At 36.7% G+C, this 13,805-nt stretch overlaps 1 protein-coding gene across 1 annotated transcript in view; it reads right to left on the bottom strand.

Moving 5' to 3' along the window:
* The window catches only part of LOC150090607 (alpha-1-inhibitor 3-like), a 72,056-nt gene that overhangs the window by 50,687 nt on the left and 7,564 nt on the right, over positions 1-13,805 (bottom strand). The window contains exons 3-11 of the mRNA XM_090371723.1: positions 13,500-13,654; positions 11,669-11,860; positions 6,344-6,399; positions 5,756-5,828; positions 5,297-5,410; positions 3,561-3,645; positions 2,009-2,111; positions 1,309-1,405; positions 645-763 (exon numbers count right to left, since the gene is read on the bottom strand). Of these exons, the coding sequence (XP_090227849.1) occupies positions 645-763; positions 1,309-1,405; positions 2,009-2,111; positions 3,561-3,645; positions 5,297-5,410; positions 5,756-5,828; positions 6,344-6,399; positions 11,669-11,860; positions 13,500-13,654 (994 nt within the window). The remainder of the gene's footprint in view (positions 1-644; positions 764-1,308; positions 1,406-2,008; positions 2,112-3,560; positions 3,646-5,296; positions 5,411-5,755; positions 5,829-6,343; positions 6,400-11,668; positions 11,861-13,499; positions 13,655-13,805) is intronic.

The raw sequence follows: 13,805 nt of genomic DNA on the forward strand, positions 1-13,805 counted from the left end.
CAGTACACGCAAAAAGCATAAATCGAGACTTGTCGAAATGAACGTGTAGCGTGGACTTCAGGAAACCATGTATTCAGACTGTCTCGTATGCAACACTCAACTGGATGGTATCATGGTGGTTTGGACATGTTCTGTTAATACGAACTGGGTCCTATCATATCGTTAGAAGGTCGTGTTGCCTCCAATGAATATCTTTCTGTCGTATTGGACCAACTTCACCCTATAATGCTTAGCTCAACTATTCAACAAGCAAAAATGGTATCTGAATTGTTCGAGGAACATTTACAAATTTAACAACATCTTCAGTGGCTGTCTAATGATGAAGACCTCAAGCCAGTTGAGAATGTGACTTATGTTGAAAAGGCCACTTCGGCCATTGTCTTGAGGCCACAACACAGCAGTTGACAAATATCTTGATGAAATGTTGGACAAATGTGGAACTGGACACCCTTAGCTATCTACGCCACGACATGAATAGGCTAGGGGTTGTGATTTGGGCAAAAGTTAGAACCATTAGATAGTAAATAAATATTTATAATTTTTTCCCTTTCAGTTTACACTTTGTCCTGTTGTATAATAATTATATCTGAAGATAACTTTAGACAATCAAATAGCAATGATATCGGGAAGAAGTCCAAACTTACCGTTCCATGGTATGGTAAACCGGGTTTGTAAACATCATTTTTCAGTGTAGATTCAGAGACTGATAGTTTCACAGCAGTCTGGTGTCTTATAAGCTCGAAGGTCGAGTTTGCATTCAAACCTGTTCCAAAATAATAAAAAAACCAGCTGTAAAGAATATATTATCAGAGTAGTGAATCTTCAAGAGACAAAAAGCAATTTACGTACCAAATATGTTTCTAAGAGCACTACAAGCGATCTTACAATTATATAAAATGGTTTATTGTATTGTTTACTTGTTTATTTTTAAAAACACATTATAGTACGATATCTGCATTTTTTGTTGTTTTTAAACTAATTATAAACATTTGGTTTCAATGAAAATAAGGTCTTAAAATTAATTTCAAAAAATAAAATAGATGGAGGATTAATAAAGGTAAAAAGCCATTAGTAAATGGTCATGTACTGCTCCCCACTACACGTAGAAATAAAACCACCAGAAAAACGTTCTTCAGAAACAAATAAACATATTTTAAGTCTGTGAGATCAGCCGTCACCATTTTTGTTACCGCTGGTAGCGCCACCCCTACTGAATTAAGAATAATTCAGTAGTGGTGGCGCTACTGAATAATACTTAATAGTTATTGCTGCACAGCGAAACTCTAAAGACAAGATTCCTTTACTCACCTGTATCTTTCTCTGTCAGCTGCGCTTGCAGAAAAATTTGCGAGTGTTCTCGAGTGACATTTGTCAAATCCAAAGTGTAATTGTAGCATCCCTTCACCTGGTAATTGAAAATCTTTTAGTGTTTCGTTCATAGGTTTTTTTATCAAAATTATTTCAAAGTATAAGGAATAGTAACTTCTTAGTTTAAATTATTTGAATTAACTCTTTTAACCGCAAGCAGAAATTTCCAAAATAATTTTTCCAGACAGCTTAGATATTTGATAAAACCACAAATATTAATAAATGGTTTCTATGTTTTAAAAACTCATTTTTGTTGTTGGGTTTAAGGCCCATCAATGACTTATATCATTTGTATCATACATAGTGGAAACGGCAGCCCTTAAAGTCTATTTCTGGGCTTGGAGGGAGAATTTGAATTGGATCCATGGGCGCCTTTATTCAGATGGAAAATGAGGTTTTCACCTTCCTCTGGGTTCTTTTTATTCAGAATGTAATCGAAAGTGTCAATTTATTTTGAACTTTGGATTAAATTGTAATTTTATTTATTAATTTATGTAAAACTTCAAGTTTTGTAGTTTTTTTTTAATGCTGAAAGCCCTGGAGATTTCTGAAAAAAGATTTTATTTTTTGAATTCTCCTTGGGTATACCAATATTAGTAGCAAATATCCACAAGGTAGGTTTATGTAATATTTAGCTAACCTTTTTATATCCATCTGGCAATAATATGGTTCCTCTAGGGTGTCTTTTCCGAATGGCTGCCTGTGTTACCAATGTGCCCTCCACGTCTTTTCCGTACGTGTACCTGTAAGAGAAATAATAATTGGGACATGATGTACCATAGAAAGCATAATTTTCTTCAGAGATTAGTGTCGAAAAGGTGATACTAAGATATCAATTTTGACTCAATCATTACCCGCAGGTGTTGCAAACTGGTGGTTGCAGCTCTTCGGGGTTGCTTGCCACGGAGGGCTTTGATTATTAAAATAATCTCGATTCCTCGCAGGCATAGTAGGTGAAACCCTCGATTTGTCCTCCCAGTCCCTTTCAACGTTTGTTGAAGTCTTACGTACTGGGTTACCTTCCATCCGTCTTCTCAAAGATGAATGCTTCTAACTCATAGATGTCTGTGCTTGGGTTGCAAAAATTCTTGCAGTACGTAGGACTTCTTTGAGTTCTGAACTGGTGGCCACACCAAAAATGAAAGCCCTCTTACGTTACAGATGACACCAGTTTAATACAATGGGTTTTGATCGGCAAGGGGGTGGTCCAATTTTATTCATTTCTAAGATGTCTTCTAGATATTTTAGTGGGCACTGCGTTGGATTATTATAACAACAGACTTTCTTTATTAGAAAGTCCGTTGTGTTATACCTCAACAGTACGAAATATAAACTTATGGGGAAAATCTTTCATTTATGAAGAATGCAAATTAATATGTAGCAAAGGTCGTAGGATTACCTTGTCAGAAAACATAACCCCTAATAAACTCCTGCTGGCCCAACTTCATGGAAGTATTTCATAGCGTATTTGAAATTCCAGTTAGTAGTTTATCATTAAAAATCTTTCTCTCCACACAATCCTATTAATGCTTCATATGGTAATCTCTGTATAACTCAATAATGGCTCCATTTGGAAAACCATCTCGCTCAAAGTTTCTTCACCTGTTGCCTACATGGGTGGGATTATTATCACTCATTAAAAGAAGCTGATGTATACATCACCCCAGAGGAGACTGAAATAGGCTTAAAGGGTAGAGGTAATCTGATTCAAGTAGCGATAACCGAAGAGAAAGGAAGAATCCGTAATATTGAATGGTCTTGAACGATGCTTTGGTTTTGAGTATTTCATTCAGGCTACTGCCAGGTTTAATGCTCATTCGATTACGGATTTCCCATCTAACGTAGTGATTGCGATCGGTATTAATCCAATAGAAAAGTTCAGTACGAACCGATTGATGGGTACAATTTTTATGAACTTTCTTTAGAGCGTGGCTGATTTGGTTGGTCTCTAAAACGTGTACTTTTTGTCATGAATATCCACAATTTGGAGACACAATATACTAACGTCACCTGGCATTAGATGAATTAGTACTTAATGCACACAAATATTTGGTTAGTGACAATGTAGGATTTTGGTCATCGCGAATTCCTAAATTACTCGAAACTTTCGAAGGCAGTTTTTGAGTAATTAGGAATGAGTTGTGCTACACAGTAAGAAAACTTATTTACAAAGCATTATTTGAATGACTTACTTGCCGCAGATGGTGAACTTAGCTGACTCATCTGTGATGAACGTATAGTTCAGTGGGGTTATGGTGACTTCGAATTTTGGCAACTCTGAAATATTCAGAAAATAAAAGGCTCATTTTAAAATCTGCGTCATTTCCTTGGGGTTTGACAAGTAAATTTGTAACTAGCTTTGAAGGTTTTGTTACCCAATTTGACATGTATGGATAATGTTCAGTAAGTAGCGTGAATATCAGAAAATATTTTTTCCTGTATTTATATATATTGGAATAAATAAATTCTTTCTCTGTATCTGTCTCTCTCTCTCTCTCCAGAACACCAAACACAGATGTGCAAAGGCTCCATTTGTCTTCGTGAATGGTAATTCCAAATGAAATTATTTCATTGATCCCCTAAAGGTATGTTACCAAAGAATGGAAGGATCATAGAAAACAACAAACATTCTTAAAAATTAAAGGAAAAGTTATTTCTAAATGGAGAAGAGCAAAAACTTCAAATGAAACTTGCAGTAACCGAAAAACGGCCGTACTTGTTGCTCAATAAAAGTTGAAATCATCAGTAGAGAATTCGAAAAATACATCCATCAAAATTTAAAAAAAATGGGTCATTCATGTTCAAATTAAAAATTAATAGTAGCCGAGTGAAGATCCTTGTGAGGTGTCTCGTTTGATAGTAAAGGAAATGGGTGATGTTGCAGTGAGTAAGACCGAATATTGTAGATAGTCAAGACAACTATAACTACAACGTTTATAAGTATTTTGTGTATTCCGAGAAGAAGAATTTCCTGCATTTGGTTTGAGTCGCAAAAGTTATTTGTTGTGGTTCTAAGTTTTATGTAGAAATTTGTTGTATCCGGTATCCACTTGTTGTACTCGCTCATTGTTTTATAAATTCTAATTTTTAAAATTCATAATAAGTACCACATCTTCCCCAAAAAAAAATATTCGGCAGTGAAGAGATGAATATCCACGATGGTAAATAATCTCCATCATTCGTACTCGTTTAAAGGAAATCCAGCATGGACTAAAGCAGCTCAAAAGTGGCAGTAAATTACCACCCCAAGTCTGTTAACAGATTCCATGGTCTAACCGTAATTGTAATCATTCCCAGAAAGTTTACAGACCCAATGACAAATGGAGTTATCTTTATTACATGATCCAAATTGAGACTTTCTTCTGATGCTCTGCTGATGAACAGTGGCGAAATCACCATATCGCCAAGTCAGTAGGCTCTGAAAGTTTGACGTGATTGGCTTTAACGGTCACGTCAAGCCTTGCAGTAGGTTTTGGCATGATTTCTAAAGAGAAACAAAACTGTTTGACAAGTTCCTGTTTATTGTGATCAGTGTGGCGAAATTGGATCCATTATAAGTTATTTTTCAACAGATTTGTAATATTTAGGCTAATTTACTTTTAAAATTTACTTTTCAGGGTGAGAACCGATGTTAATCCCTCTGCGAATGTGAGTATAACGCCAGCAATTGCCAGATTTAGACAATGGGCATTTTTCAACTTCGATTAATCTGTTGCTAATGTGAAGTAAAACAATTAATTTAAAACAAAGTAATATAAATCGAAGAATACAATCTTTAAATGTGCAATTTTTCATCGTTAAGAGCAAGTAATAATTATTATTATCAAATAACTCGAATTTGATAATAATAGTATTTCCTTATTTTGAAACCACTGATGAGTTAAATTCATCAGGTTAAATTTAACTACACTAAACATTGATTACATACCAAATTCCTTCACGACAAAGGATTGCCTCTCAATGTGGTCTTTTATTTTTAGAGAAATTTTCCACTCTCCCTGCACAGGTTCCTCAGATAATGGCATCTCTACTTGGGCCATACCTATCCGAAAGATATCAAAACTTTATGAGGTATAAAAACTGCACGATGCTCATTTTAATAATTAATAACTAAGAAACAAGCGCATGGCATTCAAATTTTACGTTTCCTTCGATTATTTCTTTGTTAATTCCACGGTCCTTGCTACAAACTGGAGCACTGTCAGTTTGCATCAACAGAGGAATAACTGACCGGCTAATTTATGTGGGAGAGCGGCTCAGTTAGCTTTTATTTCTCCAACTGCTGAGGAAACGATCTATATTTCGTACCATTTTTAATAATCTTGCTACATTAATGAACAAAACAAAATTAAGATCTTTGAATATACAAAGGTTAAAGAAAACTTACCAGCAACGAAAGAAATATCTTTCCATTGAGATATTCTTGTTCCAGAAGGATTTTCTATCCACAGGTATCCAGTCTGAGGAATATTACATAAAAGAGAAAGTATGAATTATCAAAAGCAACTGGACACTAAATCACAATAATTATGTATGAGAACTTTAGTAAAGTAATTGGAATTAGAATATGCAGGTGGTGGACAGAATAACGGAAACACCTACGAACCCAATTCAGTCAGAATGGTATAGGGTTATCGTACATGGCAAAAATAGGTTAATATTTAAAATTTACGTTTATTCATGCGATATACAATACACCCAAGTGTAGTCCATCTGCAAATTGCCGATAAACCAATGCCCTAGACCGCCTACCCTGCCACATTTTGAAGAACGTTCCTCTGTTTGGATCCGATTCGAATTCAAACCTTTTCCGCATGTTGCAGAAAAATATCGAGCTCAGTCACCTTGTTAACAGCGATATGGTACAGTGGGCCCTCCTGTTTTCGTACGTTTTAGGATACTAGTATCCTTGTGGTTCTGTTGTTCAATCCACCATCTGTATGACTTTGGAAATAAGATCAAAGAACAAACTTACCACATCTTTTCCTACAGGCTTTAGGTTCATTAGCATTGGAAGAATCCTTATTTTCACTACAATAGAAACAAACAAATTAAGTTTATCGGAAAATCATATTTAATATCTTCAAAAAATTATCCCTAAAGTTTGCTGATTTTCTCAAACAAGACAAAAACAGGATTTTTTTATAGGTCAACGACGACAGGCACAACTATATTCTCGATACCATACATTTAGAAGTACAAGGAGTAATACATAAGTTAAACTGCTGCTGAAATTTTGACCTTTAAAATCCGATTTTAAGATTGAGGGACGAAGTGTATGAGTTTCTTGTAGAAAAATTGAGAGCCCCGCAAGTTAGCTGTGACAATCACGAAGTTTCGAAAGATGTGCTACTGCATTGAACGACATGGAAGCTTGTATACATGTAACTGTCCCCTTTATTGGTCCTCGGAAGCAGCATCTTAGGAGAGACAAAACTGATGATAAATATTGGTTGAAATCCAACAACTGCAATGGGCACACGAAACCATGAATATCAGAAAATCTGAAAAGGGTTGTTTAAGAATGGGTAATGCACTTTCATCATTTCTACTACCCAGGTCCTTCCAGAAATCCATTGCAATGCCTCAGCTACGAAAAACGTGAGCTACCTGAATGAAATCAGGTTTCAGGTATGTCTGCCGGGAGCAACTATTGATGATGTCACCAACAGACTGTCAGATTTTAAAGGGGGTAAAGAAAATATTATTATTCATGTGGGAACAAATAATATTAAACGTACACGATCTGACGATTTGTTGGAAAAATACAGGACAATGCTGAGGAAATGTCGCGAGCTAGGCCATAATGTCTATGTGTCTGCAATTCTGCCCAGACACGATAGGAGGGATTATATGTTAAGAGCCTTGTGGATTAACTCAAGACTTGAAGGAATCTGCAAGGCTTTAGGGGGTAAATTTCTATCAGCATGGCCCATGCTTGTAGGTAGAAGGAATTTGTTTTGTAGAGACGGGATACACTTAAACAAAGGTGGTGCAAAAGTTTTTGCCAGTATTATAGAGGATACCTTAAAGGTTCAGGGAAACTGCTAGTTAGGGGGGACGTGGGTAACACTGACACGCGTTTATCTGATAATATTGGTCAATGTAACTCTTGCACATACCTTAAGAGTTCTTATCTGTTACCACAACTGGACGTATTATCTAGATGTTCTGGGGGCAAAGACGTTTCACGTGAGCGGGTAGCTAATATCAGGGAAGAGAGCCTAAAAAACTTCAAGGGTTGTGTTAGGGTTGTTAAATATACAAGAACAGTAAATCTTAATTGTTTATACAGTAACGTTAGAAGTGTCGTCAATAAAATGAGCGAATTCGAACTGCTGGTTAAAACAAGTAACGCGGACATAATAGGGCTTACGGAGACGTGGTGCCACCCGGAAATTGGGGATGATGAGTTTCAGTACGGCTTGTATAATGTATTTAGGAAGGATAGAGTAGATAGAAGGGGTGGTGGGGTAATGCTTCTTATCAGAAGCAGCCTGGGTGCGACGATAGCTTTCCCGGATTCAGACATTTCACATGCTAGTATAGAGTCTGTATGGTGTGAGATAGGTGGAAACAAAGGTACAATGCGAGTAGGAGTAATCTATAGGCCAGGTGATTGTGAAGACTATGACAAAAGCCTCTACATGCAAATGGAATGGGCAAGTAAGCGTCAATGTCTTATTATGGGTGATTTCAATTTGCCTCTAATTGATTGGAGTAAATGGGAAGGAAACTCGACATGGGGAACAAAATTTTTAAATCAACTAGATGACTGTTATTTGTATCAACATGTCAGGGAAAGTACTAGAGAAAAGAACATCCTAGACCTCATCATCACACATGAATCAGATGACATAACAGGGCTGACAGTAGAGGAACCAGTAGCAGAAGTGATCACGGAGTTCTATGGTGGATGATGACGAGAGAGGTAGCAGAAGTAAAAGGCAAAGGAGTGGGTTTTAATTTCAGAAAAGGAAATTACGATGCCTTAAGGTACTACATGGCCTCTATTAACTGGGTAAATATCGCGCAGAGAATGAATACAATTGAATTGTGGTACGCTTTTAAAACATTAATCACAGATGCCTTGAATGCGTATATACCATTAAAAAAATACTCCACGAGGAGGGTTCCAAGTTGGATGAATAGTGAAGTTGCCGCATTACTTGAGCAGAAAAAGGTGGCATGGAAAAGTTACAGAGCAATAAAAAGTACTGAAGCCTATGCTTCAGTACTTTTTATTGCTCTGTAACTTTTCCACCAGCTACAAGGTGATGTGTAATAGAGCCACAGAAAAGGTTCGACAGGCAAAGGCAGTTTATGAGAAATCACTAGCAAACAGAGCAAAGAGGGGGGATAAAGAATTCTTCACATATATAAATGCCAAGAAGAGCAGGACAAACCAGATCGGACCTTTACGTAAGGGAAAGGGGACAGTAATAAATACACCAGATGCCGTTGCAGATGAACTCAACAGTTATTTTGCATCGATATTTACAAATGAAAAGCCTTTTGTGACAATGGGAAATTGTGGGAGCGAAGTTAAAAAATATGTAATTAATGATATTGAAATTTCGCAAGATTATTTAATGAAAAAACTTTCAAGCCTACAGACCAGTAAGGCTCCTGGAGTGGATGGAATATACCCTATAATCTTGAGAGAGGCGGCAAGCGAGTGCATTGAACCACTGAGGCTGGTTATGCGAGCATCACTAGACTCTGGGGAGATTCCCTTGGATTGGAAAAGTGCAAATGTATCTCCCATACATAAGGGTGGCTCTAAAAGTGAAGTGGGAAATTATCGACCTGTCAGTCTGACTTCAGTAGTAGGGAAAATCATGGAGGCAATGATCAAGGGTGGAATTCAGGATCATTTGGATCGAATTGAAATTCTCAAGGATACTCAGCATGGTTTTGTAAAGGGAAAATCATGTTTAACAAATCTGGTTCGCTATTTCGAAAGGGTCACTCACGAGCTGGATTTAGGGAATAATTTCGACATTGTTTATTTAGATTTCAGCAAAGCTTTTGACTCAGTCCCACATGAGCGGTTGCTTTATAAGCTAGAACAGGTTGGAATCACTGGGAAAATCCTTAGATGGATAGAAGGATGGCTTCAGGGCAGGAGGCAGAGGGTTGTGATAAATGGCTATTCCTCAGATTGGGTTGATGTAAGAAGTGGGGTTCCCCAAGGATCAGTATTAGGACCACTGTTGTTTTTAATTTTCATAAACGACATTGATGAAGGGATAGAGGGCGTGATGTCTAAATTTGCAGATGATGTTAAAATTGGTAGAGTAGTTAATGATCACTGTCAAGCTGAGCTTCTTCAGAGAGACCTAGATAGACTTCAAGAATGGTCAGAAAAATGGCAGCTGTGCTTTAATCCAACAAAGTGTAAGGTATTACACCTGGGAAACAGTAATCCCAAAATAACTTATTCACTTGGTGGAGTTCAACTAAACCCAGTACTGGAGGAAAGGGACTTGGGTGTTACGATACGGTCAGACATGAAATTCTCTGAGCATTGTAAACAGGTTGCAAGGAAGGCCCATGGTGTCCTATCGATGATCTATCGAACTTTTGCAAGTAGAGATAGGGACGTGATAATCCCATTATATAAGGCTTATGTTAGACCACACTTGGAATACTGTGTTCAAGTATGGAGACCGCACCTAAAGAAAGACATCGAGCTTCTTGAAAGGGTGCAGAGAAGGGTAACTCGCCTGGTGAGATCGGCAAAAGGGCGTCCTTATGAAGAAAGACTTCGAATATGTGGGTTGCAGAGTTTGGAAACTAGACACCTTAGAGGAGATTTGATTGAGGTGTTTAAGGCTCTGAGAGGCATCAGTAAAATGAATGAGGACAAAATTTTCAAGATTATAAATGATGCTAGAACTAGGGGACATAAATTCAAGTTACGGGGGGAAATGTTTAGATTGGACTGCAGGAAGTTTTATTTTAGCCAGCGAGTTATAAATTATTGGAATAAGTTGCCTTCATGGGTGGTAGAGGCCGACAGTTTGGGGAAATTCAAAGGTCATCTGGATAGTACTTTCGGGTAAGGGAAGCGCATAGGATGATAGGATTAATTTCCTTTTTATTTATGTTTTATTTCATTTTATTATTTTTATTTATTTATTATTATTATTTATTTATTTATTTAATTTTTGTTTATATCATTGTTTTGTTCGGATTTTTTTTTTTTTTTTTTTTTTTTTTTTTGTCTGGTGCAGCATAAGCCATAGGCTTTCTTGCACCATACGGCCGTTACTAATACTAATACTAATTCAGTGGTATCAGCTGCTTCACTCATCATAAAAGGAATAAAATCATTCTAAAAAAATCGAGGTAAAATTGAGAAGTGATTATACCTTCAAATGAAGACAAGTGCAAAGAATAACATTGCAAAGGACCGACACACTGTGACTTATTGTGGTTATTAGGATTGTCAATAATCATACGAGGATTTTCTGTTTAAAGTCCAATAACGAACATTTGCTTTGTTCACATAAGTGCCTGAAGGAAGATGGACTCCATTGCTGTCTTTAAATTGTGTGACACATTTTGAAGGATGTTGCAAATCTCGTTCCAAATATTGAACGTCTGTTTCTCAAATTCATTTAAGTATTAAGATAATAACTGTACTTTGTAAAGGTATGCTGACCAGTTGAAATGTTAGAATTTTAAGATCTGCAAGAGCCATCATGGAACCATGCTTCTTTTAATTCAATATCCAAATTCCATATGCCTTTCTAATCATACATACAGAAATTCGTAAGAAACCTTGGTTTGACAAATCGCGTTCTCAGAATTATGGATGCAACTGATCTGACACACCAAATGCCATTGCAGCTACTGCTTCCTAAAAGTTAGGTTTAAATCTTGCTTTTGAATTTCTAGAAAAGCATTTGTTGTTTTTTTGGAACTCGAGTGAAAAGACCAGTTAAGTTTTCAGATTCAATCTTCTTTCATTTTGGTTTTAGCTTTGTATAAATAGGGGTTATCAAGGAAGGAGAAAAGCTAAAATTAAAAATGAGCATATAATAACAAAGAGGTTATATAATAACTGGTGCTTATTGATTTTATCTGCTTGAAAGTGGGAATTGTAACAGTTTCATATTTATATTTCGTTCTCAGAATGTTTATTTTTAATTTTTTTAAAAGAATTAATAAAGGTTTTGTTTCGTTCAAGATAACCAAACTATGTGTAGACATTTTGAATCATTCCAGTTGAAAATACACAATAGCTTGCAATGAAATAAAAAACAAAAGTTTCGTGATCAGATAAAGTTACCTGTTTGGCTGGGTTTGTAGACTGGTTTATCCGTTTGAATGAATACAACCATCTCGTGACCATCTCGGAACTTTACCTCCTCCTCTCCAAACATACGGTGCTTGGCTTCATTTCCAACGTATCCGTCTATTCTGAGGCGTCCCGTCGTCTCCTTGATATTAGGGACAGTAAGGTCAATCACCATATTTGATTCTCATAAAGAAAAGAAAGGAAAAAAATTATCACGGAATCACCTACCTCAATATATAAGTAAAATCAGTGAACATTACTATAAACTCTTACACTGAAAATCACAGTGGCAGACAAAACGAGGCTTCAAAGTCTTCAATATAACCGGACAAGGTTGTGTTGAATATTCCCTGTGGCCTGAGCGTATCGTATCAGGGAACTCCATGTACTGGATGACCGTTTTATCTCTTTCGGGATGAAAATTTCCTTTTCCTGGAAAATAATTCAACCATATGAAAAACAAAGCCCACTAAACGCACTCCCACTGTAATTGAGATCTGATCCATACTACTTTTCCCACCAAGTGGAAAGAGTTCAATAATTAAAAGGAACGGTCCGTAAGTTATGCCTCGTGGGGTAATTTTTTTTGCAATTGACTTAGCATAATGAATTTTTATATGTTGCTAATATTTTTATATGTCACCCGAGGATAAACTCATCTGGCCACGTGGTGTAATGTGCCCATAAATTGTGCGTATTATCTGGTCGATTTTCTGGACAAAAAGGTCGAGGCTTCTGGGAGAGTGGAGTTATTACTATCCATGCCGGAATCGACAAACTCAGCAAAAGTGAAAAAAAGCCCAAAAAATCTTTTACGGAATTCAAATTTGGGCTTCTTCCACCTGGTGTGGGGAGAATGTATTTGAAACCGGACCTCTCCAAAAGATCCACAAGGGGCGGAATCATTATGCTCGGACGAGGTTTCTCATTCGGTGTTTGAGTTCTAAGGAAAAAACAAACGTTGCCGATTAAGGATTTGTGGATCTAATAAGGTTTCTTCCTCAAAGACTACCACACAGTTATCACGGTCGCTCTATTGAAGATGACCTCCAAAGTAGCACAGTGTTTGTATTTGCGTTTAGCACGCAGTCAAAATAACCATATGATTACACTCAGATTACTAGCAAATATACTCCCGCCTCATAACCCAATTCGCATTGGCACCTAAATTGGCAACTCCATACATCCGTTGCACATTATCTTTGTTGTATCCTAGAAATCGGCGCTGTTGTTTTTCTGAAATCACACTGAGACAGTTAAGAACACGAGGCATCTGTATAATGCCTCATGTCCTCAGCGTATGTCCTTTGTCCTCAGCGTATGTCCTTTGTCTTATCTGTCTCTTGTCCACATATTTGAATTCAGAGATGATGTTCAATGCGCCCATTTGCTCATTCCTTTTTATTTCAGTTAGTCGAAATATATTTACAACTTTCAACATGCCGAATGGCATTTAAGTTTGTTTTCATCAGTTCGGCAATCATTTCAGCGGTTAATTTGGTTGTTGTTATTGTTTTTATTGTAGAGTTTTAGTTACATCAGCAACTTCGACCACACTGAACGATATATATAATGTCTGTAACTGCATGTGGTCTGTGCTCGATATGATATTTGCTGGAGGAGAAACCAGAGTTTCCAGGAGTTAATGCCCTACCATCCTCATGTAAGAACGACTAATTAAACCACATTGTGTAAAAGGCCCTTAAAAATTCCTCGCGTCATTGACGGGATTCGAACTCAGGTCTTTTTCACCCTGAAAAAGACCTGAGTTCGAAAAATTATGTATGAAATAGTCATCATCGAAGGAAATTGATACACTTACCAGAGATGTAAACTTTTTTAGAAAATACTGTATTCCAATTACGATCCATAAGGGTAATGTTTAATTCGCCGGAACCTGTGATGCCAAACAGTTGCAATAACAACGTTTGATTGGTGTTCTTCTCCAAAACGTAAGGTGCGGTGAACAAATGTCCCCTTAAAATAATTCAAAAACGTATATCAGAACATTCATTATCTTACACTTTTGTGTCAAGAAAATTTGTCAAAAAATAACTTTATCAGAGCAAAACTGAAATTTCTAAAAATTTTAAAAAAGTGATTATAAATTAATTTAACTGCATTAAGA

This window comes from Mastigoproctus giganteus, chromosome 1, assembly GCF_048544385.1.
Source record: "Mastigoproctus giganteus isolate SK-2022 chromosome 1, ASM4854438v1, whole genome shotgun sequence".
Classification (NCBI taxonomy): Eukaryota; Metazoa; Arthropoda; class Arachnida; order Uropygi; family Thelyphonidae; genus Mastigoproctus; species Mastigoproctus giganteus.